This window comes from Oryctolagus cuniculus, chromosome 2 (genome assembly GCF_051225735.1).
Source record: "Oryctolagus cuniculus isolate XC-2025 breed Fujian yellow rabbit chromosome 2, ASM5122573v1, whole genome shotgun sequence".
NCBI classification, from domain to species: Eukaryota; Metazoa; Chordata; class Mammalia; order Lagomorpha; family Leporidae; genus Oryctolagus; species Oryctolagus cuniculus.
The window spans coordinates 2,068,769-2,095,707 of record NC_142868.1 but is presented as its reverse complement, the minus strand read 5'-3'; the positions used below and the strand labels follow the sequence as shown (position 1 = coordinate 2,095,707).

Below are 26,939 nucleotides of genomic sequence, written 5' to 3'. Positions count from 1 at the left end.
CGCACACGCGCGCCAGGGCCCCACAGCCCACCCCGCACACGCGCGCCAGGGCCCCACAGCCCACCCCGCACACGCGCACACACGCGCCAGGGCCCCACAGCCCACCCTGCACACGCGTGCCAGGGCCCCACAGCCCACCCCGCACACGCGTGCCAGGACCCCACAGCCCACCCCGCACACGCGTGCCAGGGATGCACAGCCCACCCCGCACACGTGCACACGTGCGCCAGGGCCCCAAAGCCCACCCTGCACACGCGCACACATGCGCCAGGGCCCCACAGCCCACCCTGCACACGCGTGCCAGGGCCCCACAGCCCACCCTGCACACGCGTGCCAGGGATGCACAGCCCACCCTGCACACCCACACATGTGAGCCAGGGCCACACAACCCACCACGCACACATGCACACACGTGCCAGGGACGTACAGCCCACCCCGCACACCCAGATACACACGCACATGTGAGCCAGGGCCACACAGCCCATCTCACACACGCACACATGCGTGCCAGGGACGCACAGCCCACCCCACACACCCATGCACACGTGAGCCAGGGACGCACAGCCCACCCCGCACACGCATGCTAGGGACACACAGCCCACCCCGCACACCCATGCACACACACACACGTGAGCCAGGGACACACAACCCAAGCACACATGCACATGTGTGCCAGGGACACACAGCCCACCCTGCACACCCACGCACACACACGCCAGGAATGCACAGCCCACCCGCACATGCGCACACACGTGCCAGGGACACATAGCCCACCCCAACCACCCACGCACATGCACACACACATGCCAGGGACACAGCCCATCCCGCACACGTGCACACACGCGCCAGGGATGCACAGCCCACCCCGCACACACATGCACACATGCACCAGGGACACAGCCCCTCCTGATACCCACGTACACGCACGCCAAGAATGCACAGCCCACACGCACACGTGCACACACGCGCCAGGGACGCACAGCCCACCCGCCGCAGAGTGAGCTGGAGGCTGGCACTCACAGCTGGGGGGAGACCCCGAAGAATGTGGTGCAACCCTGAGCAGAAACCTCGGGGGACAAAGGCTCATCAGGGAGGGCCAGGGGCTGCTGGACCTGCACCCTGGGGGAGGGGCCTCTACCCTGGAGGAGGCGGGAGGGGCTGGTGGAGCTGCACCCTGGAGGGGGGGCTGGTGGAGCTGCACCCTGGAGGGGGGGGGGCTGCTGGAGCTGTACCCTGGAGGGGGGGGCTGGTGGAGCTGTACCCTGGAGGGGGGGGGGCTGGTGGAGCTGTACCCTGGAGGGGGGGCTGGTGGAGCTGCACCCTGGAGGGGGGGGCTGGTGGAGCTGTACCCTGGGGGGGGGGCTGGTGGAGCTGCACCCTGGAGGGGGGGGCTGGTGGAGCTGTGCCCTGGAGTGGGGGGGCTGGTGGAGCTGTACCCTGGAGGGGGGGCTGGTGGAGCTGTACCCTGGAGTAGGGGGGGCTGGTGGAGCTGTACCCTGGAGGGGGGGCTGGTGGAGCTGTACCCTGGAGGGGGGGCTGGTGGAGCTGTCCCCTGGGGGGGGCTGGTGGAGCTGTACCCTGGAGTGGGGGGGCTGGTGGAGCTGTACCCTGGAGTAGGGGGGGCTGGTGGAGCTGTACCCTGGAGGGGGGGCTGCTGGAGCTGTACCCTGGAGGGGGGGGCTGGTGGAGCTGTCCCCTGGGGGGGGCTGGTGGAGCTGTACCCTGGAGGGGGGGCTGGTGGAGCTGTACCCTGGGGGGGGTTGGTGGAGCTGTCCCCTGGAGTGGGGGGGCTGGTGGAGCTGTCCCCTGGAGGGGGGGGGCTGGTGGAGCTGTCCCCTGGAGGGGGCTGGTGGAGCTGTACCCTGGAGTGGGGGGGCTGGTGGAGCTGTACCCTGGAGTGGGGGGGCTGGTGGAGCTGTACCCTGGAGGGGGCTGGTGGAGCTGTACCCTGGAGTGGGGGGGCTGGTGGAGCTGTACCCTGGAGGGGGGGCTGCTGGAGCTGTCCTCTGGAGGGGGGGCTGGTGGAGCTGTACCCTGGTGGGGGGCTGGTGGAGCTGTACCCTGGAGGGGGGCTGGTGGAGCTGTACCTTGGAGGAGGTGGGGGCTGGTGGAGCTGCACCCTGGAGGGGGCTGGTGGAGCTGTACCCTGGAGGGGGGGCTGGTGGAGCTGTCCCCTGGAGTGGGGGGGGGCTGGTGGAGCTGTCCCCTGGCGGGGGGGGGCTGGTGGAGCTGTACCCTGGAGGGGGGGCTGGTGGAGCTGTACCCTGGAGGAGGTGGGGGCTGGTGGAGCTGTGCCCTGGAGTGGGGGGGCTGGTGGAGCTGTACCCTGGAGGGGGGGCTGGTGGAGCTGTCCCCTGGCGGGGAGGAAGCAGGGCGGGTGCCATGCGGAGCCGCGGTGGGTGGAGGGAGCGGGGATTACCGTAGCCGAGTGACTCCTGGAACCGGAAGCCGCAGCCACGTTCGGTCTGGCCGCTGCACCTCTCTGTCTCTCTGTGGGTGCTGAACAGAGACAAGCTTTACCCCGACAGAAGTCACAGACGCGTCTCAACGGTCAGCAGTCTGCGTCCACTGTGTCCGCCACAGCGCTGCAGAGAAGCCAAGACAAGTGCTGTCCCTGCGTCTCGCGCTGGCCTCGGCCAGGCTCGGCCTTGTCCTTGCCCAGTGCAGCTGGCCCCTGGGCCGGCGTGCGGGGCGGCAGTTTCTCTGCACACCTAGCGACACCGACCTGCATCCACGTGCTATTTGGTGCGCGTATTCTTGGTTTCTAAAGAATGTATTTATTTGAAAGGCAGAGTTACAGAGGGAGAGAGAAATCGTCCACCCTCTGGTTCACTCCCCCAAAAGGCCACAATGGCCAGGCAAAGCCAGGAGCCAGGAGCCTCGTCTGGGTCTCCCATGTGGGTGCAGGGGCCCAGGGACATGAGCCACCCTCTGCTGCTTTCCCAGGCGCACTAGCAGGGAGCTGGATCGGAAGTGGAGCAGCGGGGACTCCAGTGGGCGCCCACGCGGGATGCCGGTGTGGACAGCGGCGGCTTCACCCACTAGGCCGCAGCACCGGCTCCCCCCACGTGCAGGTGACTCAGCTCCCGAACTTGCCCAGGTGCCTGAGTGCCAAAGCCGTGGTTTGGCACTGACGGGTGGAGACGTCCATCACGGGGAAGCAGCCAGGTGCTTGCAGCTGCCGGGGCACAGCGACACCCGCCTCTGCCTCCCCCGGGCGCGCACCGCGAGCCTCCCGCAGTGCGAGCCAAGCCAGCCCCTCCTTCCCAAGCCGCTCGTCTCACGTCCTTTGTTAGTGGGAGCGAGAGCTGAGAACGACGCGTCTCTAGACACGACCTCCACCGGCATCACGGTCGAGACCTCTCTCCAGCCCAGACCCAACAGACGAGCACCCTGCTCCACACAGGGCTGCGCAGCCCCCCACACCCCTAGAGCCGGCGGGAGCGGCAGAGAAGGCACGGGCCGCGCCAGGGCCACCTGCCACCCAGACACCAGCATTCTCTAGGGCAGGCACAGGCTGGTGGAGACCCTCCCCTCTTCAGCGAGTGGGGGGCTGAACAGGAGAGGGGGGCATGGAGCCCCACTATGGGGGTCCCAGTGGGACACGGACAGCGCAGCTCAGGAGCCCCAGGAATTGCCTGGGCCACAGCTGTCACGGGTCAGGCTCTGCTGAGGGCAAGGCAGCCCAGGGCTGTCGGGAATTGGCTCCGGGCCACTCAGCCTCCTGGTGGTCCTCTCTGGAGCCTGGGCGGTGCTCCGAGGCAGGCAGCCCCGGGGCAGGGCTGGGCTTCCGGACCCCGCACACCTCGGTGCAGTGCAGACCACAGTGGCCCAGCAGGACCTGGCCACAGCGGCCACCCGCAGCCTCCTGCTAGCTGACCACGCTCTCCCGGCAACCTGTGCAAGGGAGGTGCGGTCACAGCCTGGCTCCTGGCTCCTGGCTCCTGGCTCCTGGCTCCTGGCTCCTGGCTCCTGGCTTTGCCTGGCCATTGTGGCCTTTTGGGGGAGTGAACCAGAGGGTGGAAGATTTCTCTCTCCCTCTGTAACTCTGCCTTTCAAATAAATACATTCTTTAGAAACCAAGTCCTCCTGCCCTGCCCACCCCACCCCCGCCGCACCCTCCCAACCAGGCCCAGGGTCCCACACCGAGTCGACCCCATCACCTCCATTCCCCGGGAGCCTCCTTCCTGCCTCTGCCCGGCATGGGGGCATGGCCTGCCCGGCTCCTCCGCTCACCGCGCCCCTCGACACTCGGGCTGATCCGCCAGGTGCAGCCTCCACCCGCTGCCCGGACCGGCTGCCACGCCCCGAGGCCCTGCTGCCCTTTTGTAGAGTGTGGCTAAGGACGCCTGCCAGCAGGTCTGCGAGCATGCGGGGCCTCAGGGCATGCTGGGAAGCGGGGCTGCTCACCCCGCGGGCACCCCATTGGAGAAACGCCGCGGGACGGGGCAGATGCTGTTGTGGGAGCCCGGGTCCCTGGGCGCGGTGAGGGCGGCAGGGCCGGGGCCGGGGTGACAGGCGCCCCTCACCTTTCCCCCGGGAAGGGCCCCGCTCCTCCAGGATGACCCGCTGTCCGTCCAGACTCGAGATGGGGGCGCCAAGGTCCAGGGGCTCCTTCTCTCCACTCTAAATGCAAACAGAGGGCGTCATTTACCCAGGATGGAGACTCCTGGAACAGTAGCACGGGACGGAAAGCAGTCCCAGGCCTGGCGGGAGTCACACACCCACTGGCCCCACTGGACAGGCCGCCTGCCGGAGCACCGGCACCCCCCTCGGCACAGCAACGCTGGCTGAGTCCTGACACCTGGCTCCAGCCGCCTCCCTGCCCCCCGCCCCAGGAAGTGCGGACCTGCGGCCTGGGCCAGGGCTCCTTCTGAGGGCCCCGCCTCCCCTATGACATTCCTGGGCACCAGGGAGCCCACAAGACCCACTTAGGTCAGGCGAGTGTAACCACCGGCTGCACGTGGATTCACACCAGGGGGTGGCCCTGGCCGGCCTGGCCTGCGTCCCACAAGCACGGGCAGGGAAACCGAGGCAGGAGGAGCTAGGCGGGGGCCGGGTCTCAGCAGAGCAAGAGCAGAGGGGGTGGGCGAGGCGGGGCCGGGGGCAGGGCGAGGCTGGGGCGAGGCAGGGCCCTGAGTGACTGGCGGGTGGGGCGGGGCTGGTGGGGGAGGCTTGGCCGCTCCCTGAGCCATGGAAACTGTGCCTGGTCTGACAGCTCCGGGCCACCTGGCCTGCTCTCCGCCTGCCTCCTCCTGCCCCGCCCACTGTGGTGATTGGCTGGGGGCCTGCTCTCCTCCCGCCCCACCCAAGGCAGTGATTGGCTGGGGGCCTGCTCTCCTCCCGCCCCCTCCTGCCCCGCCCACTGCAGCCAGCAGCCCGCTGAGTGCTCGGAGGTCCGGGGAGCCGGTGAGGGGCATTTCAGGGTCACTTGTTTCTCACTTCAGCTTCCTTGGACCAAACCCCAGCCCGGGCACAGGCGGGCACGACCTGCCCCAGGAGCACAGGGGCTGAGGGCGTGAGGGGCACACAGCGACCTGGCGACACTCACCAGCCTCACGAGCAGACTGCCCAGGTCCAGGCCGTACTTGGCCACGACGGGCCGCAGCACCTCCGTGACCGGCTTCGTGGGCTTGGCCTTCAGTCCCACTGACCGGTTAATCGGAACGAGGTCCAGCCTGGGGGGAGACAGCGACACACTCGGGGGCACCTGCGCCGCCTCTGCCCGGCTCAGCCGGCCATCACGGCCCCTGCCTCCGGTCCGCCCGTGGCTGGCCGGCCACGCCCCTCTTACCGAAACAGGGTGCGCTTCTCCAGACGCAGGTCGCGCGACTCCAAGATGCTGCTATCCTGGTGCAGCACCAGGGGCTGGGGGCAGAGACCAGGATTCAGCGGGCGCCCGCGGCGGGAGGGCGGGCAGAGCCGGGCCGCGCGCAGTGAGTACCTTGTCCCCGCCCACCAGGAAGAGGTCCACGGCCGCGCCGTTGATGCCGTGCTGCTCACAGAGCCCAGCCAGGACCTCCTTGATGGAGAAGCCCGACCTGACGGCCACGGCGCAGGACGTCCCGTCCGGGAGCTGGATGCGGCACTGCTTGGCGGCCTTGTCCCTCTCGGGAGCCAGGGTCCTGCAGGCCTCCGGCTGGGCACAGGGAGACAGGGCAGGCGCCGGCGTTACAGGGGCGAAGCCACCTCCCGAGGCCAGCAGCCGCGGCTCACAGCCGAGTCGCCCAGGGCCCCCCGGCTCAGGAGGCGGCCCCGGCTGTGCGGGACGCTCCTGTAACAGCAGGCATGGTTTTCCTCGCAGCCCCGGGAAGCCTCCCCAGGCACGGGGAAGGGCTCCTGCGCGGCCACGGGGCGGAGGTCCCTGCAGCCACCAGGGAGGTACACGGGCCGGCGGGGACCAGGCGGCCGCCAGCTGCCCGGCCAGCAGAACCGCCCGCTGACCCCGGCGTGAGCGCAATGAGCAACACTTCTGTCTTGAGTGAGTGTGGGGGGAGGGCTACCAGGCTGCGGCTGCTGAGACCCCCAGCAAATCCTCGTGGCTTCCCACGGCATTTGGTAAACCAAGCCAGAAGTCGCCCTCGGCACGACTGCCAGTGCACCACACCAAAGGACTGGGAGACGGCAGTGAGACAGGTGCCGAGTGCCGCGCCCTCCCGGCTGCCCACGACCCCGCCCCTGCCTGCCCGCGCCCTCCCAGTGCCCACGACCCCGCCCCTGCCTGCCCGCGCCCTCCCAGTGCCCACGACCCCGCCTCTGCCTGCCCGCGCCCTCCCGGCTGCCCACGACCCCGCCCCTGCCTGCCCGCGCCCTCCCAGTGCCCACGACCCCGCCTCTGCCTGCCCGCGCCCTCCCAGTGCCCACAACCCCGCCTCTGCCTGCCCGCACCCTCCCAGTGCCCACGACCCCGCCCCTGCCTGCCCGCGCCCTCCCAGTGCCCACGACCCCGCCTCTGCCTGCCCGCGCCCTCCCAGTGCCCACGACCCCGCCCCTGCCTGCCCGCGCCCTCCCAGTGCCCACGACCCCGCCCCTGCCTGCCCGCGCCCTCCCAGTGCCCACGACCCCGCCTCTGCCTGCCCGTACCCTCCCAGTGCCCACGACCCCGCCCCTGCCTGCTGAGTGCCCTCCCGGGTGCCCACGACCCCTGCCCCCTGCCTGCCCGCGCCCTCCCAGTGCCCACGACCCCGCCCCTGCCTGCCGAGTGCCCGCGCCCTCCCGGCTGCCCACGACCCCGCCCCTGCCTGCCCGCGCCCTCCCAGTGCCCACGACCCCGCCCCTGCCTGCCCGCGCCCTCCCAGTGCCCACGACCCCGCCCCTGCCTGCCGAGTGCCCTCCCAGTGCCCACGACCCCGCCCCTGCCTGCCGAGTGCCCGCACCCTCCCAGTGCCCACAAACCCGCCCCTGCCTGCCCGCGCCCTCCCAGTGCCCACGACCCCGCCCCTGCCTGCCCGCGCCCTCCCAGTGCCCACGACCCCGCCTCTGCCTGCCCGCGCCCTCCCAGTGCCCACGACCCCGCCTCTGCCTGCCCGTACCCTCCCAGTGCCCACGACCCCGCCCCTGCCTGCTGAGTGCCCTCCCGGGTGCCCACGACCCCTGCCCCCTGCCTGCCCGCGCCCTCCCAGTGCCCACGACCCCGCCCCTGCCTGCCGAGTGCCCGCGCCCTCCCGGCTGCCCACGACCCCGCCCCTGCCTGCCCGCGCCCTCCCAGTGCCCACGACCCCGCCCCTGCCTGCCCGCGCCCTCCCAGTGCCCACGACCCCGCCCCTGCCTGCCGAGTGCCCTCCCAGTGCCCACGACCCCGCCCCTGCCTGCCGAGTGCCCGCACCCTCCCAGTGCCCACAAACCCGCCCCTGCCTGCCCGCGCCCTCCCAGTGCCCACGACCCCGCCCCTGCCTGCCCGCGCCCTCCCAGTGCCCACGACCCCGCCTCTGCCTGCCCGCGCCCTCCCAGTGCCCACGACCCCGCCTCTGCCTGCCCGCGCCCTCCCAGTGCCCACGACCCCGCCCCTGCCTGCTGAGTGCCCTCCCGGGTGCCCACGACCCCTGCCCCCTGCCTGCCGAGTGCCCTCCCAGTGCCCACGACCCCGCCCCTGCCTGCCCACTGCCCTCCCAGTGCCCACGACCCCGCCCCTGCCTGCCCGCGCCCTCCCAGTGCCCACGACCCCGCCCCTGCCTGCCGAGTGCCCTCCCAGTGCCCACAACCCCGCCTCTGCCTGCCCGCGCCCTCCCAGTGCCCACGACCCCGCCCCTGCCTGCCCGCGCCCTCCCAGTGCCCACGACCCCGCCTCTGCCTGCCCGCGCCCTCCCAGTGCCCACGACCCCGCCTCTGCCTGCCCGCGCCCTCCCAGTGCCCACGACCCCGCCCCTGCCTGCTGAGTGCCCTCCCGGGTGCCCACGACCCCTGCCCCCTGCCTGCCGAGTGCCCTCCCAGTGCCCACGACCCCGCCCCTGCCTGCCCACTGCCCTCCCAGTGCCCACGACCCCGCCCCTGCCTGCCCGCGCCCTCCCAGTGCCCACGACCCCGCCCCTGCCTGCCCGCACCCTCCCAGTGCCCACGACCCCGCCCCTGCCTGCCGAGTGCCCTCCCGGGTGCCACGCCCAGAGGGGACAGCAAGCCCAGGCGCCTGGTTCAATGTGGGAGGTCAGCGACGTTAGTTCCATTAGAAAAGGATCTTGGGCAGAAACCCAGAGTCCTTCCTCGGGATCCTGGCAGGGGCTGGGGAGCCGGCGGCGGCAGGCGGGCCCTGGGTGTTCTGTGGCCACGGCGACTCACCAGGTCCAGGCTCCCCGCGGAGGACACGGAGCCCTGGGACTCGCGGCGGCACAGGCCTCCGTTGGCCTGGGCGGCGTCTGCAGGAAACAGCCATTCAGAGCCGGGCCCCCTCTCGGGGCCGGCTCCCACCCGCCCTTTAAACAGGACACAGAGCACCTACCCCCGCGTCCAGTCATCGTCCTAACTGCGGCCAGCCGGAGCCGGGGCGCAGGGCACCCACCCACCCACTCCCTGACGGCTCCACGGCCTGTGCCGGGTTCCAGGCAGCCACTGTGCAGCCGCCAGCGCGCGCCTGGGACACACTCTCCCAGCCACACCTGCTGGAGCCTCAGGGCTCGGCTTCCCCGGAGGCCAGGCCACACAGCCGCCGGGCACAGCCCACAGCCTGAGGCTCATCTCCAAAGTGCGCGCCCAGCCACCTCTGCTTTGAAGACCCTGAGGGCGAGGGCAGGAAGTGAGAGGGCGGTGCTGCCCAGGCAAGGCCAAGCTCAGCCTCCCCCCCAACCCCGCGGCTGTCACTGCTTCTGACAAGAGACTCCCTGGGGCGGGGGTGGGGGCGGGGGCGGCACTGTGGCGCAGCAGGTTAAGCCATGCCTGCAGCGCCGGCATCCCACATGGGCACCAGGTTCTAGTCCTGGCTGCTCCACTTCCGACCCAGCTCTCTGCTGTGGCCTGGGAAAGCAGTGGAGGACGGCCCAAGTCCTTGGGCCCCTGCACCCACGTGGGAGACCCAGAGGAAGCTCCTGGCTCCTGGCTCTGGATTGGTCCAGCTCCAGCTGTTGCAGCCAACTGGGGAGTGAACCAGCGGATGGAAGACCTCTCTCTCTCACTCTTCCTCTCTCTCTCTCTCTCTGTAATTCTGACTTTCAAATAAATAAATAAACCTCTAAAAAAAAGAGAGAGAGAGAGACTCCCTCCCAGCCTGACTCGGCCCCTGTGTGGGCCCCTCTCTCCAGACAAGAAGAAAATGGGGGAAAGTGACCCAGAACAGGCTGCCTTCAAGATGTGCAAGACACCACACCCCGACAACGCTTTCAACTCCAACCACACTGAGACATTTCAGCAACAGCGAGGACGACGGGCACACAGAGGCAGCAGGAGACACACACACACACACACACAGGGGACATGTACACAGAGAGCTAGGAGGAGACACACACACACACACAGAGGCAGCAGGAGACACACACACACACACACACAGGGGACACATGTACACACAGAGCCAGGAGGAGACACACACACACACACACACAGAGGCAGCAGGAGACACACACACACACACAGGGGACATGTACACAGAGAGCCAGGAGGAGACACACACACACACACACACAGCCAGGAGGAGACACACATACACACAGGGGACACATGTACACACAGAGGCAGCAGGAGACACACACACACACACAGAGGCAGCAGGAGACACACACACACACACAGGGGACACATGTACACACAGAGCCAGGAGGAGACACACACACACACACACACAGAGCCAGGAGGAGACACACACACACACACACAGGGGACACATGTACACACAGAGCCAGGAGGAGACACACACACACACAGGGGACACATGTACACACAGAGCCAGGAGGAGACACACACACACACACACACACACACACACACAGAGCCAGGGGAGCCCAGGCAGAAAGACAAGGCTGGGTGCAGGCACAGACGGCTGACTCCGTCTGTTCTCAGTATTTTCTAAGCTTTCTACAGGAGGCTCCTGTTCCCTCTCTAGGAACTGAGCAGGAGTGGCCCTGGAGCCACGGGCTGCCCCCAGCCCCTCCTCAGTCGATGCTGGGCCCCCGGCTCTCCCCGCACCAGCACGCACCGCGGGGCCCCGGCTCTCCCCGCACCCACACGCACCGCGGGGCCCCCGGCTCTCCCCGCGCCCACACGCACCGCGGGGCCCCCGGCTCTCCCCGCGCCCACACGCACCGCGGGCCCCCGGCTCTCCCCACACCCACACGCACTGCGGGGCCCCCGGCTCTCCCCGCGCCCACACGCACCGCGGGCCCCCGGCTCTCCCCGCACCCACACGCACCGCGGGCCCCCGGCTCTCCCCGCGCACACACGCACCGCGGGGCCCCCGGCTCTCCCCGCACCAGCACGCACCGCGGGGCCCCCGGCTCTCCCCGCACCAGCACGCACCGCGGGGCCCCCGGCTCTCCCCGCGCACACACGCACCGCGGGAGCGGTCACCGGCGTCCTTCTTCTTCTGCGACCGCCCGGCGCTGCGGGTCCGCGACCAGGAGAAGAACGCGGCCCTCCGCCTCTTCTCGCTGTCGTCCGCGCCCAGCTCCTCGTTCAGCGACCGCCCCGACTTGGATTTCCCACTTAGCTGTCGGCAAACGGAAACCTTTGTTCAGGCAGCACAAACACTCCACACTGTGCAGGTGCCAAGGGGCCATGGACCGGACAGCGAGGAGTAATCCAGCGCCTCCACGGGCCACGGGCTTCCAACAGCTCAGCTCAGGGGGTCCCACAGGCCCCCGCCCCATCCTTCCGGGCAGGTGCAGCCGGGGCACCTTTTTCGGCGTGGACACGTTGGAGTGGTCGGAGCCGGCGCTGTGCTTGGAAGCCGGGCTGCTGGGCACCTGCTGTGAGTCGGGGAGGCCGCGGCCCTCCACTTCCGCCAGGATGCACTCCTGGTACAGCTGGGATTTCAAGAACCGAGTGTAACTGTCGAACTTCATCAGGTTGAAAATCTGCGGGAGAACACACCGGGAGGCACGGGTGGTGTGGGCCCGGCAGGCTCCGGCCCCCGACCAACGCGGTGCGGCTTCACGTCCATCCACCAGTCACCGCGCCATCAGGCAGCACCGGGCAGCCCGGACAAGCCCAGTGACTGTGCCCAGCGGTGCACACGCATGCAGGGCACACGCCGGCCCCCGCTGGCCTCCGGCCCTCCCAGCCGTGGGCCCGCAGCTGAGCCCCGGGAGCCGGGCCGGGCGCGGGCGGCACCTGCAGCTGCTGCTCCTTGAACATGTCCGGGTGGGGCGCACTGAGAATGTCGTCGGCCAGCTGGGCCTGGCTGTCGATGTTGACGGGGGTGGCCGCCTTGCTGCACAGGAACCTGCGGAAAATCTCCTGGGCCCTGGAGGAGAGCTGACGGCGAAAGCGTCTGAGCCCGCGCGAGGCCGGCAGCTCCCCCAGCGCCCCCCCGCTGCCCCCCCCCCCCCCCGTTCTCGCCTGAATACGCAAGTGGCGGGCCAGGCCAGCAAGAGCCAACCTGGCCCCCGAGCCGGCCCCTCCACGACCTGGTCCCCCGACTCCAGGGAGGGAGGCGCAGAGCTGGTCTCTGGGGCCCCCGAGTCGGCCCCTCCATGACCTGGTCCTCCGACTCCAGGGAGGGAGGCGCAGAGCTGGTCTCTGGGGCCCCCGCCTCTCTGAGAACCCCCTCCATGACCTGGTCCTCCGACTCCAGGGAGGGAGGCGCAGAGCTGGTCTCTGGGGCCCCCGCCTCTCTGAGAACCCCCTACACCCGCCCCGCCCCCGCAATCGTAACCCGCAACGGTAGCAGCGATGCCGAGCCACGCTGAGCTGCAGGCCTTACACAGCTTTGTGTGGGCGACCTTAAATCTCACACGGATTCGAACACGTGGTCGGGAGACGAAATGCCTTACTGCAGGCCTGTGGGGGCCCTGGCTGACGCCCGGAGCCCGCGGGCACCGCCCTGCCCTGCTGGGGGCGCCCAGCTCACCTCCGCCCTGCCTGCTGGGGGCGCCCGCTCACCTCTGCCCTGCCTGCTGGGGGCGCCCGCTCACCTCCGCCCTGCCTGCTGGGGGCACCCGGCCCACCTCCGCCCTGCCTGCTGGGGGCGCCCGGCCCACCTCCGCCCTGCCTGCTGGGGGCGCCCGGCCCACCTCCGCCCTGCCTGCTGGGGGCGCCCGCTCACCTCCGCCCTGCCTGCTGGGGGCGCCCGCTCACCTCCGCCCTGCCTGCTGGGGGCGCCCGGCCCACCTCCGCCCTGCCTGCTGGGGGCGCCCGGCCCACCTCCGCCCTGCCTGCTGGGGGTGCCTGCTCACCTCCCGCTTGTCGTGCGCGGGAACATGGCTGAAGCACTCGCAGGCCTGCCAGAACAGGATGTTCTCCTCGCTGAACTCCTTCCTCAGGAAGTCCTGAGAGAGCGGGGCGCGGGGTCAGGGGCGGGGTTAGGGAGACGCGGGGTCAGGGGGCGGGGCAGGCACATGGGGTGGGGGATGCAGGGTCGGGGAGACGCGGGGTCAGGGTGCGGGGCGGGGAGACGTGGGGTCAGGGGATGCGGGGTCAGGGGGCGGGGCAGGGCACATGGGGTGGGGGATGCAGGGTCGGGGAGACGCGGGGTCAGGGGATGCAGGGTCAGGGAGATGTGGGGTCAGGGGATGTGGGGTCGGGGAGACGCGGGGTCAGGGTGCGGGGCGGGGAGACGCGGGGTCAGGGTGCGGGGTTGGGGGATGCAGGGTCAGGGTGCGGGGGTGGGGGACATGGGGTGGGGGGATGCAGCATCGGGGAGATGCAGGGTCAGGGGATGCAGGGTCGGGGAGACGCGGGGTCAGGGTGCAGGGTCGGGGTGCAGGGTCAGGGTGTGGGGTGGGGGAACACGGGGTCAGGGTGTGGGGTCAGGGAGACGTGGGGTCAGGGGATGCAGGGTCGGGGGACATGGGGTCAGGGGTGCAGGGTTGGGGACACGGGATTGGAGGGACATGGGGTGGGGGAACGCAGGGTCAGAGTATGGGGTCAGGGGTGTGGGGTCAGGGAGACACGGGGTCAGGGTGAAGGGTTGGGGGACACAGGGTGGGGGAACGTGGGGGGACGCGGGGTCAGGGGATGCAGGTCAGGGATGCGGGGTGGGGGGCGGGGTCAGGGAGAGAAGTGGGCAGAGCCTTCGGGGCTGCCCTCCGCCCCGACAGAAGCCCCTCGACTGCCATGGAAGACAGCTGCCCCCGCCCACACCCTGGACCCCGGCCCTGCCCCAGCCGCGGGCTCCGCACTGTGCAGGGGGCTCTCCCCAGGGAGGGGGCGGGGACCCGGAGGCGCTGCAGGGCGCTGCCCAGGCCGGACCCCGCCCTGCCTCACGGCCCGCCCCTACTCACAGAGAAGTAGCGGACGCCGAGGGGGTCCTGCAGCAGCCGCTCGAAGGACACGGCCCAGCTGGCCACCCTGCGCTCCCGCAGCCGCCGGCAGCTCCGCACGCTGGGCAGGCTGGCATTGCTGCTCACGCTGCTGCTGCTCACGCAGTCCTTGAGGTCGGCGCCGGTCAGCTCTGCGGGCGGCAGACACTGCACTCCTGCCCTGGGAGCCACGCCCGCCCCGCTCACGCCAGACACGAGCACGCGTGGGCCCCGTCGTGTGGCCCTGCGAGGGGCACGGGGCCCACACATGAGCAGGGACTGCCGGGGGCCTGCACACGGGCCACTTCTCCATACAACAAGTCCCAGTGTTTCTGAAAACCCATTTGTGGGTGCCCACACGCACCCTGGAAGGGGGGCTCCCGAGTGTGTACAAAGCGGCACTGAGCCCCTCAGTGGGTTCACCCATCACCGGGTCTACCTGCTGGAGCAACGTGGCAGGGACCCTGTCCCCAAGGGGACAGTCGGGAGGGGGGGACACTGGCCAGTGCGAATGGCCACTCAGGGACTGTCCCACTGTGCACGAGCCCACGAGCCCACGCCCAGAGGGGCCCCGTGCCGCGGCAACACCGCTGACCACACGGAAGCCCCCACTCGCTGCCCCTCCAGGCACAGGTCGGACCTGACCACTGCTGACCGCGGGACACGTCCCCAGGGCCAGCAACGGCTGTGGCTCCGAGCCAACCCCAGAGGCGGGAAGCAGTGGCCACCCCCCGCCGGCCCTCTCCCTCTGGGGCGCCCCGGCCACGGGCTGCGGGTGGGGCCGTCAGACCAGCAGGGCGGCCAGGCTGGGTGCTCACAGCTCCACAGGCACTGACAGAAGACCTGCACACCAACCGAGATCAAATCACACCGACTGCTACCAGAAAGGCTGGAATGAGACCAAAGAAGCCGCAGGGAGGATCAGAAAAGACAACTTCGCCTCCAAATCTGTGGCCGTGGAGGGACGGCCCGGGAGAGAGAAGCAGGCCGGGCCCCCCAGCTCCCCTGCACCCCGGCCTGGCAGGAGCCTGCACGTGTGCACGGTCCCCCACACCCACGCGCACGCTTTCTGGGCCCCTGGGACGTGGACTCTCCTGAGAAGGACACTGGCCCGCAGCTGGGTCAGGAGGGCCGGAACACGAGACGGACAGACCAAACCACAGAAGCCCAAGGCAGGGCCAGCTCCAGCTCCTCGCACGGTGCGGGGACACCCACGCGCCCTGGGCAGGGCAGGCCCACTAGCAGACCGCGGCCAAGCCCCCCTCCACACACGCTGCAGGCAGCCCCGGGGACCAGCAGCTCCTGTGGAGAGCCAGAAGCAGGCCGGGAGCTTCCGGAACACGAGGAAGGCGCGGAGGCTAAGGAGGTGACGGGGCCACGGAGCGCGGCCTCGCGGAGGCGCACGCCAAAGCCGTGGTCCCCGTGCTGTCCTGTGTCGTGGCCTCAGCAAGGTCTGAGCACAGGGCCTGCCTCCCGCCAGTTTCTGGTAACTTCTGCCATCTGTGCCGGACGCTCCTGCACTGGCCCCACCCATGGGCACACACTGGGACGTCCAGGCCTGCCAGGCCCTGTGAGCACCGGGCCGGGAGGAGGTGACCGCAATGGAGAACCAGGGCCGGGGGAGGACGGTGAGGCGCTTCGCCCGCGCGGTCCCGGCAGCACGGGTCCCGCGTCGCCAGCCGCGACGCCGCACACGCTGATCCTCACTAAATGTCTTCCAAACCCTGCAAAGTACGGCCCTGGGGCCGGTGCTGAGGTCAGCGGGCAAAGCCTCCGCCTGCGGTGCCGGCATCCCAGAAGGCGCCAGTTCGAGTCCCAGCGGCTCCACTTGACCCAGCCCAGCTCCCTGCTGTGGCCTGGGAAAGCAGCAGAGGACGGCCCAAGAGCTTGGGCCCTGCACCCGTGTGGGAGACCCGGAGGAAGCTCCTGGCTCCTGGTTTGCAATCACTTGGGGATGAACCGGCAGAAGGAGGGAGACCGCTCTCTTCCTCTTTCTGTCACTCTGCCCTTCAAACAAACAAATAAATATTAAAAAAAAAAAAAAAAGGAAGAAGTAGTAGGAGCCTCAGAACCTCTTGGGCTGAAGGGAGGGTGAACAGGGGAGCCGGCAGGGCGTGTACCTGCCAAGGCTGGAGCCGGCAGGGCGACACAGAGGGCAGCAGGGGGTGGGCTGGCCGGGGAGCAGGGGGTGGCGAGAAGGGCCTGTGGAGGGGGCCCCCGGAGGACAGCAGAGGCGGCAGAGGCGAGGTTTGCCTCTCAAATGGAAGGCGGGTGGAGGCCCGGCCTCGGCATGGCCACAGAGCCCCGCAGGACACAGGACACAGGACACCCGCCGTCCTGCACCCACGTCAGTTTTAAGTGGGAGACGCCCACGCCCTCCCCCGTGCCCGGACTGAACTCGTTTTTATAAGATTTGGCAAATACTAATTACTTTCTTTTTTAAGGTTTTAGTTTATTTACTAATGAAAGAGTGTCAGAGAGAGAGGGAGAAACAGAGAGACATCTCGCGTGCACCGGCTCACTCCCTAAGTGGCCAGCACCAGGCTGAAGCCAGGAGCTGCACCCCAGTCCCCAGTGGGTCCCCTGCTGCTCTCCCAGGAGCATCGGCGGGCCCGGAGCTGTGCGCGGTGCGGGCGTGGCGCAGCCGTCGCTCGGAGCAGCCCTGGCTGGGAAAGTCTCATTGCGGAAGGAACCGCAGTGTCTGACGGAGGGACCAGGACCCACTGCCAGTGAAATCTGCCCGCGTGCTCCCCTCCGGGCATCCCAGACACGGACGCCACAGCCAGAGGCCCCAGCGGGGACCCCAGCATGGACACGGGGAGACCTGGGGGCACTGTGGGGGCCCCCAGCCTGCCAGCGCGATGCCGGGAACCAGGGCACGGTCCCTCAGCTCTGACACCAAAGACGCACGCGTTCCTGTGCAGGAGGGCCGTGCCTCGGCACACGGGGTCCCACACGGCCCCGCAGAGGGTCCCACACACGGCCCCGGACGCGGCCCCACACACAGCCCCAGACACGGCCCCAGACGCGGCCCCACACGGGGTCCCACACACGGCCCCAGACGCGGCCCCACACGGGGTCCCACACACGGCCCCAGACGCGGCCCTGCACAGGGTCCCACACACAGCCCCAGACGCGGCCCCACACGGGGTCCCACACACGGTCCCACACAGGGTCCCACACACAGTCCCCACATGGGCTCCCCCACACAGCCCCACACGGGGTCCCACACACGGCCCGACACGGGGTCCCACACATGGCCCCACACGGGGTCCCCCACGGGGTCACACGCGTCTCCTGCCGCTCACCACGCTGGCCTCAACTCAAGTGCCAGGGCTGGGCGTGGAGCCGAGCCACGGGTCAGGGACGGGGTCAGCGGCGTGGCCCCATCCGACAGCCAGCGCGAAGGCCCTGCGCATCTTCCCCACGTGCGGTCGCCAGTTCCTGCACCACCGCCGACTCTGAGCCCCCGACTTGCAGCTTGGGGGGGCGTGGAGGGAGGCTCTGCAGAGAGGGGCTGTGGCAGCCCCTTCCCCTTCACCCCAAAGCCTGTGGTGGGGACCCACCACAGCCGTGCCCGGAGGGCCTGCCCTGCCCGCCGCCCGCCTGGTCCCCAGGGGCTGCGCGGGTGACACCACACGCCTGCACTCCACCAGCCAACGCCCCCCGACCCCAGGCCCTCCGGATTTCAGATTTGCTGAAAACTACACCAGCCACAGCACTTCTGTGGCCACTTAAACACGCGTGTTCCATGTGGCCCGTGTTCATCTCACCAGGCGTGGCATCCAGACTCTGTCAGTCTCCCAACCACAACTCCTGCCGCACGGACACAGCTGACACCTGCTCCGGCAGCCACAGGTGCAGAGGGGGCGGGGCTTTACCTGGGTGGAGCTGATAAGAGCCACTGTGATGCCATCTAACCAAATGCTTCCAACCATTCACCATGAACCACCCCTCTGCGTCCATACCAGGCTCAGCCAGCCCGGCCCGGGCAGCCCCGGGCGCAGGCCCGGGCCACACCCAGGGACACGGCTCCGTACAGAGGGCCGACCGTGCAGGGCGGGTGCACAAAGCCTGCAGGAGCCGGCATGCATAATTCACCGCAGGCCCTGGGCGCCGCGGGCAACCGAGCTGAATTATTTACTGCCGCGCAGCCGCGGCCGGCACCGCGAGACCGGGGAACACAAGACCGGCTCCCACGCTTACTCCACGTGTGTCTGAGAGTTAAATGTTGAATTCCACAGCCAGGAAACCTGCCTTCCAAAGACAGCAAGATGAGGACCAGGAGCACACACCTGGCCTAGCAGCCGGCAACTCGACCCAGCTGGGCCGCTTGCCAGGCAAACACGCCAGACCCACTGACCGCAGACGCCGCCGGGAGCCCTGTGGGCACACGCAAGGGCCCGGGCTGCCCCTGCCCTCACCTCCCCAAGCCCCAGGCCCCACACCACGGTGACGGCGGGCACAGCGGGCACGCACGTCTCAGTCTCCCGCTCTCCAAGGAAGAAATCCCTAGACAGGGCCGCCAGCTTCTTCCTTCCTAAGATTTTGTTTATTTGAGAGACAGCAAGGTCTTCCATCCACTGGTTCACTCCCCAGATGGCCTCAAACAGCCAGAGCTGGGCCCATCCGAAGCCAGGAGCCAGGAGCTTCTTCCGGGTCTCCCACGCGGGTGCAGGCGGGTGCAGGGGCCCAAGGACTTGGGCCATCTTCTACTGCTTTCCCAGGCCAGAGCAGAGAGCTGGATCAGAAGAGGAGCAGCCGGGTCTCGAACCAGCGCCCAATGGGATGCCAGCACCGCAGGTGGAGGATTAATCTCCTGTGCCACGGTGCCCCTCCCCACCAGTTTCTGAAGTCTGCAAAGACCCCCTTGCAGCAGAGCTGGGAGAGACGGAGCCCGCAGCCCTGAGCCCCAGCCTGGCGGGGCTCCTGCGAGGGCTGCACACGCCGGGACTGCGGGACTTTGGGGCGCTCGTCGGCACGGGGGCTGCTCCCCTCCCCGGCAGCTCGTGCCCTTTCGGAGTGAGTTTTAATTCTGCTGTGATTTCAAACTTGCAGACAGATGAGCAGAGGGAAAGGAGCCCGCACGTGCCTCTCACATCCGGCCCTCACTGCGCGCCAGCCGCTCGCACCCACACCTGCGATTCTCTGGGAGCCCAGGGTGCCCAGGCCCCCCACGCCGGTCAGCGCGGACTTCCTGAGAACGGGGACGTCCCCTCTGACGGCTGGGCACGAAGCAGGACCCGGGCCAGTGCAGACTCCGCCCTCATCGGCGACCTCCCGCCGCCCAGGACGGGACCCGGGACCCCTGTGCCCCCGGGTCTCTGGTCTGCCTCCACCTGGAACGTCCCCCAGCCCTCCTGCCGCGTCTCCACGGCCGGCACGTCCTCGGACGGCCCCTCCGTGCAGGTGTGGTCAAGTTCCGCCGTGATCTGGGTGCGCTGAGTTGCGGCAGCTCCGTCTCGCGGTGAGGATGCCGGGCTGCCCGCTTTGGCAGCTCCTCGCCAGCCCGGGACCCCGTTCTGGCTTCCTCCGAGGGCTTCCACGCCGGCTGCGTGCTGCGTGGCACAACGCCTTCCCGGGGCTGACGGCGCTCGCTCCCCGGAGCACCTGCCCTGGCTCTCTGCGTGTGCCCACGAGTCCTTGTCAGACCGAACGAAGACCGGGCTTCAACGGCCTCTGCGGGTTCCGAGACTTGGCCCACAGTCCGGCCGGTGCAGCCGCACCCCTGCAGCCTCCAGCTCGCGTCCAGCCGCCTCCCCACTGCTCCCAGTGCCGCCCGCCTGTGGGCAGGGGAGGCTCCCCGGGCCGCGTTTGCTCTGGGCAGCCGCCGGCGCTCTCCGGGCCTGTCTGATCAGACCTGGTTGAGCCTCCTCCTGCGCCTGGGCCGCCCGGCTCTTGGTTGTTAAAGGAAAGCAAAGCTTCAGCCCCCTGCCGCGGCCCAGGCCTGTCTCTCTATCCCAGGGGCGCCGAGTCCCTCTCCTGCCGAGTAGTGACGCCACAATCTGGGGACAGGACACGTGGGGACACCCCCCATCCATCCCCAATCCGCCATGGGCGCCACTCCGTCCCTGCTGCTCCACGTCCGTCCCGGGAAAACAGAAGACGCCCCAAGCGCTTGGGCCCCTGCCGTCCACGCCCGAGACCGATCGCAGTGCCAGGCTCCCGGCTCAGCCCCAGCCCAGCCCCGGCTCAGCCTGGGCCCTTGTGGCCATTTGGGGAGTGAACCAGCAGGCGGAAGGTTTCCCTCGCTCTCTCTGTAACTCTGCCTTTCAAATAAATGAATCTTAAAAAGTTAATAAAACCTTGAGTTCATGGTGACACCTCCAGCTGCCGTCCCGAGATGGCCCGCCTTCTCTTCCCTGTCTGTCGTCCTCCCCCGCCCCGGGGGCAGGGTGCCGGCGCCCACTGCCCTTATTGGCTCAAACCCAGAATACGCAGAAAGTGGCTAAAAACAAACCCACACCACTGCAGACACCAACCCACAGCTGGAGCCTCGTGTGTGCCTCCAGCTTCGAGGTGAGCCCCCCGTGCACGCGCCTGGCTTCCGCCACACAGGGAACCTGCCCCGGCCTCAGGCCTCGTAAGCCCCCCCCCCCCCCCCCGTGCACCACAGACGGCAAAAGAGGGAGTCGGCGGCTCTGGGCCACACGACGCCGACGCCGTGCCAGGGAGAAGCCGGCACTTGCAGAGCCCGGGGCTGGAAGGCAGGAAGAGCCCCCTTCCGCTTAGGCGAACCTGAGAACCCAGACAGGAGCTAGCACGCCGCCGGCTTCCGGGAGGACAGGGCCGGGGACCGGGAGGAACCAGACGCGGGCTCCTCGCCGCGGCAGAGGCTGAGCCCAGCACACCTAGAGACGCGGGCCTGATGCCGGCAGCCAGCCGCCGCCGCGGCCCGAGGACAGTTCCCACCCTGCGGGGAGGCTCCTGCGGCGGCCGAGCGGGGCACAGAACTCACCCTCCCGCCGCCCCCCAAGACTGCACGGCCCCGGGGGAGGCGCAACACCCACCAGAGCTCGTGGCCCCGAGAGGAAGAAACCTGCACTCCAGATCTCCCCGAGGCAGCCCTGCCGGAGCCCGGCACCCGCCCAGGGCGCAGCGAGAAGTCCTGGCCGGGGCAATGCCAGACGCGGGGCCACACGAGGGGCGGGGCAGCCGCCGTAAAGGGCCGGCGTGGGAGGCGCCAGGCGAGCCGGGAGCCCCGGACTCACAGAGGGGGACCCAGGGCCTTTTCAAAGGTCGGCCCCAACTGAACTCATCTGCTATGCGGGAAAGGTTTTGTTGCCCACCTATGGTGAGTTCCTCTGTGAACTGAGATGGTTTCGATGGAGATATATGAGGATAATCCTCTATTCCCAAGCCAGCGGCCACACAGGCGCTGACACTTGGCAGCTGCGGCCTGGCCCCAGCTAGAGGACCCCGCCCGAAGCAGAGGCCTTGCGACCCCGTGCTGGGCTCGGGAGGAAGACCCCGAACTGCTCATTAAGCCCTCCTGCGCCCGACACGGGGCAGAGGTGCCTGCCAGGGCTGGGCCGCGGCCGAGAGGCCACGCCCGCCACAGGAGGGGACGGCCACGCCTCTCAACTGGCTGTGCTGTCAAAGACCACATCCGCAACTCAACCAGATCGGAAGCGGTGCTGGGCGGGACTATCCCTGGCCGTGGCTCCCCGACCGGCATGGCACACGGGAACTGGAAGCCGCCCGGCGATGCCGGTGACGTGGGGTCCAAGAACAGCCCACCCCACACCAGGGGAAGCTGGGTGCGTGTGCCTTCAGCAGCTCTCTGGACGACGGTGGGGCCACAGAGGGATGGCACAAACGCGAGGCGTGAGGCCCACGCCCCCGACAGCTCCCAGACCCGAGGCATGGGGCACCGATTCCCAACCAGTGTTCAGCTGCTCCTCCTGGCACCGGCTTCACAAAGTTTTGTTCGGCGCCAACACTGCGGCACAGCAGGTTAACGCCTTGGCCTGAGGCTCCAGCATCCCATATGGGTGCCGGTTCGAGACCCGGCTGCTCCACTTCCAATCCAGCTCTCTGCTGTGGCCTGGGAAAGCAGTGGAAGATGGCCCAAGTGCTTGGGTTCCTGCACCCACGTGGGAGACCCAGAGGAAGCTCCTGGCTCCTGGCTTTGGATTGGTGCAGCTCCAGCCGTTGCAGTCAATTGGGGAGTGAACCAGTGGATGGACGAGACTCTCTCTCTCTCTCTCTCTCTCTCTCTCTCTCTCTGCCTCTCCTCTCTCTGTGTAACTCTGACTTTGAAATAAATAACTTTTTAAAAAGTTTTGTTTTATTCTGTTTTTCCCAGGGAAGGGAAGCTGCCCCTGTTCCAGGGGAGGGGATGAGGAGGTTCTAGAAGATTCTGGGGCTAACAGCCCGCACGTTCACAGTGTTAACCCCGGGGGGAGGGGCGGAGTCACGGGTGTTATTACTTTTGAACGTCTGTTCGTTTGCGCTCACAATACACATAGTTGTGCCGCAGGCACAGCCCAGGCCTGCAGAGCCGAGCCCTGCTGCAGCACGAACCCAGCCAACCCCTGTGACAGCCGCCCGCTGGCCGAGCCCAAGGCCTGCAGGCCCCACACAGGGGCGGGGGCGGAGCGACGGACCAGCCACAAACTCGACAGAGAGCAAAGGCGAGGCCAGGCGCTCACCCGGCTCCCGCGGGAGGCCCGACAGGTTCTGCGGAGGCCGCGCTTTGGCGCACAGAGAAGCGATGCCCAGGGCCAGACGCGGTCAGCTGCGCTGGGCACAGACAGACGGGCTCCCGCCAGGACCGGGGGCAGGGAGAGGCGGCCGGGGCCTGGCTGCCGCCGCAGGGACACCCTGTGAAGGGCAGAGATCAGGATACCGAAACCGAGACCTGGGCAGGCCAGGGACCAGGTGGCTGAGTGGACAGAGGCCTGGGGGCCGAGGCGCCCACTGGAGGACACGGGGACGGTGGCGAGGCTGGCAAGTGTGTTCACTGAATGCCAGGGCCTCCGCTGTCCCAGGGGACACGGCACAGGGACGCGGGTTCAGACAAGAGCTCCTGGCCAGCAGAGATGCTGGGGGGTGGGGGCGCTGGGGCCTGGCCGGCTACACCGCCACTCACCACACTGCACACCAGAGCACCGCTGGAGTCCTGGCTACTCCGCTTCCGGCCCAGCTCCCTGCCAATGCACACCCTGCGCGGCAGACGGCTCAGGGCTTGGCCCCGCACCCACGTGGGAGACCAGATGGAGCCGCTGGCTCCTGGTTTCCGTCCGGCTGTTGCAGACATCTGGGGGGTGAACCAGCAGGTGGAAAAACTGTCTGCCTTCCACGTATGAACACAAACAAAACGGCCCCCAGCTGCTCGGCCTCCCCAGCCGCTGGCGTGGTCCCTCGGCCGGAGCCCTGCGTGGCTCGCTACGGGAACCAGCTCCAGTCGCCCTCTCCCAGGGCAGCCGTCCCAGACCGTTGCCTTCTTCTTCTTGAAGATTCGTTTATTTATTTGAAAGGCAGAGTTACAGAGACAGAGGTCTTCCACCTGCTGGTTCACTCCCCAGAAGGCCACAAAGACCAGGAGCCTGGAGCTCCACCCGGGTCTCCCACGCGGGAGCAAGGCAGAAGCACGTGGGCCGGCTCCTGCTGCTTCCCCAGGAGCATTGGCAGGGAGCTGGATCGGAAGTGGAGCAGCCGGGACTCGAACAGGCGCCTCTATGGGATGCTGGCATCACAGGCTGCGGCTTCACCGGCTCCACCACAGCGCCGGCCCCCTTTTCCTCTGAGATCAGGGAAAAAATACTTACTGACAAAGATCTCAAACACAGCATTGTCCAAGTTCCTTAAAATAAAACCACAAAGCCTGACAGGGAGGCTTGCCCACAGAAACGCGCAGTTGGACGGGCGCAGGCTCTCGCGGTGACACAGGGCCGGGCGTGGGCCCTCGCGAGCCTGCAGGGGTTTTTGTGTGCAAACACAGCCCCCTCCCGGCTCCGCACTCCCACTCGTGGGGGCAAGAAGCTGAGGGTGGGAGAAAGGCCGACAGCAGGAGCAGGAGCAGGAGCGCAGGGGGCGGAGCGGGTGGAGGCGGAAAGCCCCCGGGGCAGGGGAACCACGGCCCAGGCCTCCAGACGAGCCCCCCACCCCCGCCCGGGGGCTGCTCAGGGACTCCCCACACCGGGGGCTGGCTCCAGAGAATTCCTCTGCTCTGAATGACGGACGGAAAGAAGTCAGAGCTGCTGTGCCCACGCTCGGCCCCGCCGGGGTCCCCGCGCCTCAAGATGGCTGCACGCGAGCCAGCCTGGGGGAGAGAAGCCGCCCCTGCGCGCCCTGCAGTCCCTGGGCGGGGAAGCGGCACCACGGCCATCGCCACTGCGTGAAACAGGAAACACAACTCCACAGACACAGCCCGGCTCCTGGGCTGCCCGGGGCCTCTGCCGGCCAAGGCTGCAAGGAAAAGGCGTCCTCACCCTCACGCCCGCCGCCCCGGTGCTCCCACGAGAACAGCCCGAAGCCTTGGTGCCACGGAGCCCGCGTGGACGGCAGACCGAGAGGAGGATGACATCAGAGAAATCTGTGTGCCCCGCCCCCTGGCCCAGGTCGGGCCCAGGTCGGGCCCACAGACAGAGCTCCAGTGTGCAGAGTGACTGAGAGACACAAAGTCCGCCTCGGCCCTCCCACGGGGGCGACACCGCTGAGAAGCCGCCCTGGGCCTGCATCACTGGCAACGCAGGCGGCGGAGGCCTCTGTGCGGAGGGGCCCGCACCTGGCCACCCGGCCCAGCACACACCGGCGGCCCCAGCCCTCGCCCCTCCTTCCCCACGGCAGGATTAAACAGGGTCCCTGCTCCTGTGATCTGACCCTCGTCGGCCCTTCCCCAGCCCAGGTGTGGCGCCTTCCCAGGAACAGAGCGTGGGGCTGCCGGCCGCGGGGGCAGGGGCAGGCCGCGCCCGAGCCAGGCCCAGGAAACACCGCCCCCCCCCCACCTCCCCACGGCGGCCAGGGACAGGCAGGCGAGCGGGAGAAAGGGCGACTTACCGCCATCCGACACGGTTGCCGACTGAAAAAGAAGAGAGAGAGACATGAGTTAGTGGCGCCTCATGGCCGCCCTGCAGCGGCTGCGTCTCCGGCCCTGTCCAGGCAGGTGCGCGCGGGCGCCTGAGTCAGGAGCACCGCTCCCACCTCCCGGCCAACCCCGCCCAGCGGTGACTCCCTCGAGGAGGAAGTCCATCCTTTCCACAAGAGAACAAAGCCCAGCACGGTGGACCCGGGGTCTCGCCACTCGCCCCCCCCCCCCCCCCCCGGCCTGGCCCATCGGCAGCGGGGGCCCAGGGAGGGAGTCGTGCCGGGCAGACAGACCAGGGAGGCCGGGGAGCGCGGGGACAAGAACCAGCATGTCACCCGGAGGCGCAGGCACCCAGGCAGCCTGGCTGGGGGAGGGAGGAGCAGAGGGAGGCAGAGTGGCAGGCATTCCGCAGAACCAGAGCGGCCAGTGCCCTGCCGAGGGACCAGGGACCGAGGGACCCAGGCTGACCCGGTGTCCTGGGGCTGCACTTCCTGTCTCACGGAAGTGAGTCCTGACTTCACCCGCCGCCCCCAGCCCAGGGAAGCGGCCGGAGAGCCCGGCACCAAGGGGCATCGTCCCCACACCCATGGAACTTAACCCTCGCCAAGGCCAGGCAGAACACCGGAAACCCCACTGGGGCTGGCGTTTGGCCCAGCGCCCCACTCCCGAGTGCCTGGGTGTGACCCCGCTTCCTCCTGACGCACCCGTGGGGGTGGCGGCCAGGGATCAAGGACTTGGGTGGCTGCCACCCGCGTGGGAGACGTGAATCAAGGCCGACGCTCGTGGCTCGGTGGGCACCCGGGGGGTGAACCGGCCGGTGGGAGCCCTCTCTCCACCTCTCAAGGAGTAACTAACTGAAAATATACTTGGTCAGCAACATCTGAAAAGCACACCAGAAAGCGTGGCTTTCGCAGCTAGGAGGCGACGGGTGACTGGAATGCCTGAGACCTGGGCGGGGGGCGTCCCGGGACGGGGGTGGGCGGGGCTGTGGGCAGGGAGGATGCCCCCAAGGGCCGGGATGCAGGGGCTGCTCACGGGGCAGGGCCCCCCACCCACTTTTTAAAAGTTTTAGATTTACAGAAAAAAAGACAGTAGAGGCAGAATGCCTGGGAGTCGCTGGAGAAGCAGAGCAGGAGGGGAGGGGAGGGGGGCAGGGCCGGGCCCGGGGCTGGTCCCAGCCCAGGGAGAGGCCAGCACACACCCCCTGGAGAAGGCAGCCTGGCGGGCCGGCCTTCCACACGGTCAGGAAAACTCAGAATGTCACGTGACCACGACACCCTGCCCCAAGACTCACAGCGGAAAGGGGAAGTCGGGGCAGATGTAAAATTAACCAAGCGACGCTCCCGGGGAAACGCACAGGTGCCCAAGGGGAGCCTCAGCCGAGGTCGCGGAGGCCGGCAGGGGGCGGAGAGCTGGGGTCGGGGAGACTGAACCTCGGGGCACAGCCGGGCGGGCAGAGGCAAGGGGGGGCGGAGAGCTGGGGTCGGGGAGACTGAACCTCGGGGCGCAGCCGGGCGGGCAGAGGCAAGGGGGGGCGGAGAGCTGGGGTCGGGGAGACTGAACCTCGGGGCGCAGCCGGGCGGGCAGAGGCAAGGGGGTGCTGAGAGCTGGGGTCGGGGAGACTGAACCTCGGGGCGCAGCCGGGTGAGCAGAGGCAAGGGGCAGCCCCACCCCGCACCGCCTCATGGTGCCCGCCAGGGCCGGCAGAGGACCCCGGGCTCAGAGCTGAGACCCCCGGAGAGTGCCGAAGCGCCGGCTCCACCTGCCCCGCCCCCACCTTTCCACCCACCCAAGCAAAGCTCCGTGGGGACTATTTCTTTAGATTCATTCGGGCAGAGCGACCCAGAGAGAGGGAAGGACAGAGACACACACACATCTTCCATCTGCTCACGCTGTCCCCAGATGCCCACGGCAGGTGCCCGGCCAGGACCTCCCTGGGTCTCCACGTGCGCCACCTTCTGCTGCTTCCCGGGCCACAGCAGGGAGCTGGGTTGGAAGTGGAGCTGCAGGACTCGCACCCAGCACCG

The 26,939-nt window shown here is 68.8% G+C and overlaps 1 protein-coding gene across 5 annotated transcripts in view; it reads right to left on the bottom strand.

Moving 5' to 3' along the window:
* The window catches only part of RGS12 (regulator of G protein signaling 12), a 79,320-nt gene that overhangs the window by 4,981 nt on the left and 47,400 nt on the right, over positions 1-26,939 (bottom strand). For 4 of the 5 annotated variants that reach the window (XM_051841604.3, XM_089325108.1, XM_070067985.2 and 1 more), the window contains 12 exons: positions 24,885-24,906; positions 13,863-14,032; positions 12,816-12,908; positions 11,752-11,895; positions 11,316-11,495; positions 10,975-11,128; positions 8,773-8,849; positions 5,945-6,139; positions 5,795-5,868; positions 5,552-5,678; positions 4,530-4,626; positions 2,420-2,499 (listed from right to left, as the gene is read on the bottom strand). In XM_051841604.3, coding sequence (XP_051697564.2) covers positions 2,420-2,499; positions 4,530-4,626; positions 5,552-5,678; positions 5,795-5,868; positions 5,945-6,139; positions 8,773-8,849; positions 10,975-11,128; positions 11,316-11,495; positions 11,752-11,895; positions 12,816-12,908; positions 13,863-14,032; positions 24,885-24,906 — 1,413 coding nt within the window. Of the gene's footprint in view, positions 1-2,419; positions 2,500-4,529; positions 4,627-5,551; positions 5,679-5,794; positions 5,869-5,944; positions 6,140-8,772; positions 8,850-10,974; positions 11,129-11,315; positions 11,496-11,751; positions 11,896-12,815; positions 12,909-13,862; positions 14,033-22,105; positions 23,629-24,884; positions 24,907-26,939 lie in introns of those variants that run through there. The other variant, XM_089325112.1, reaches the window with a different exon arrangement.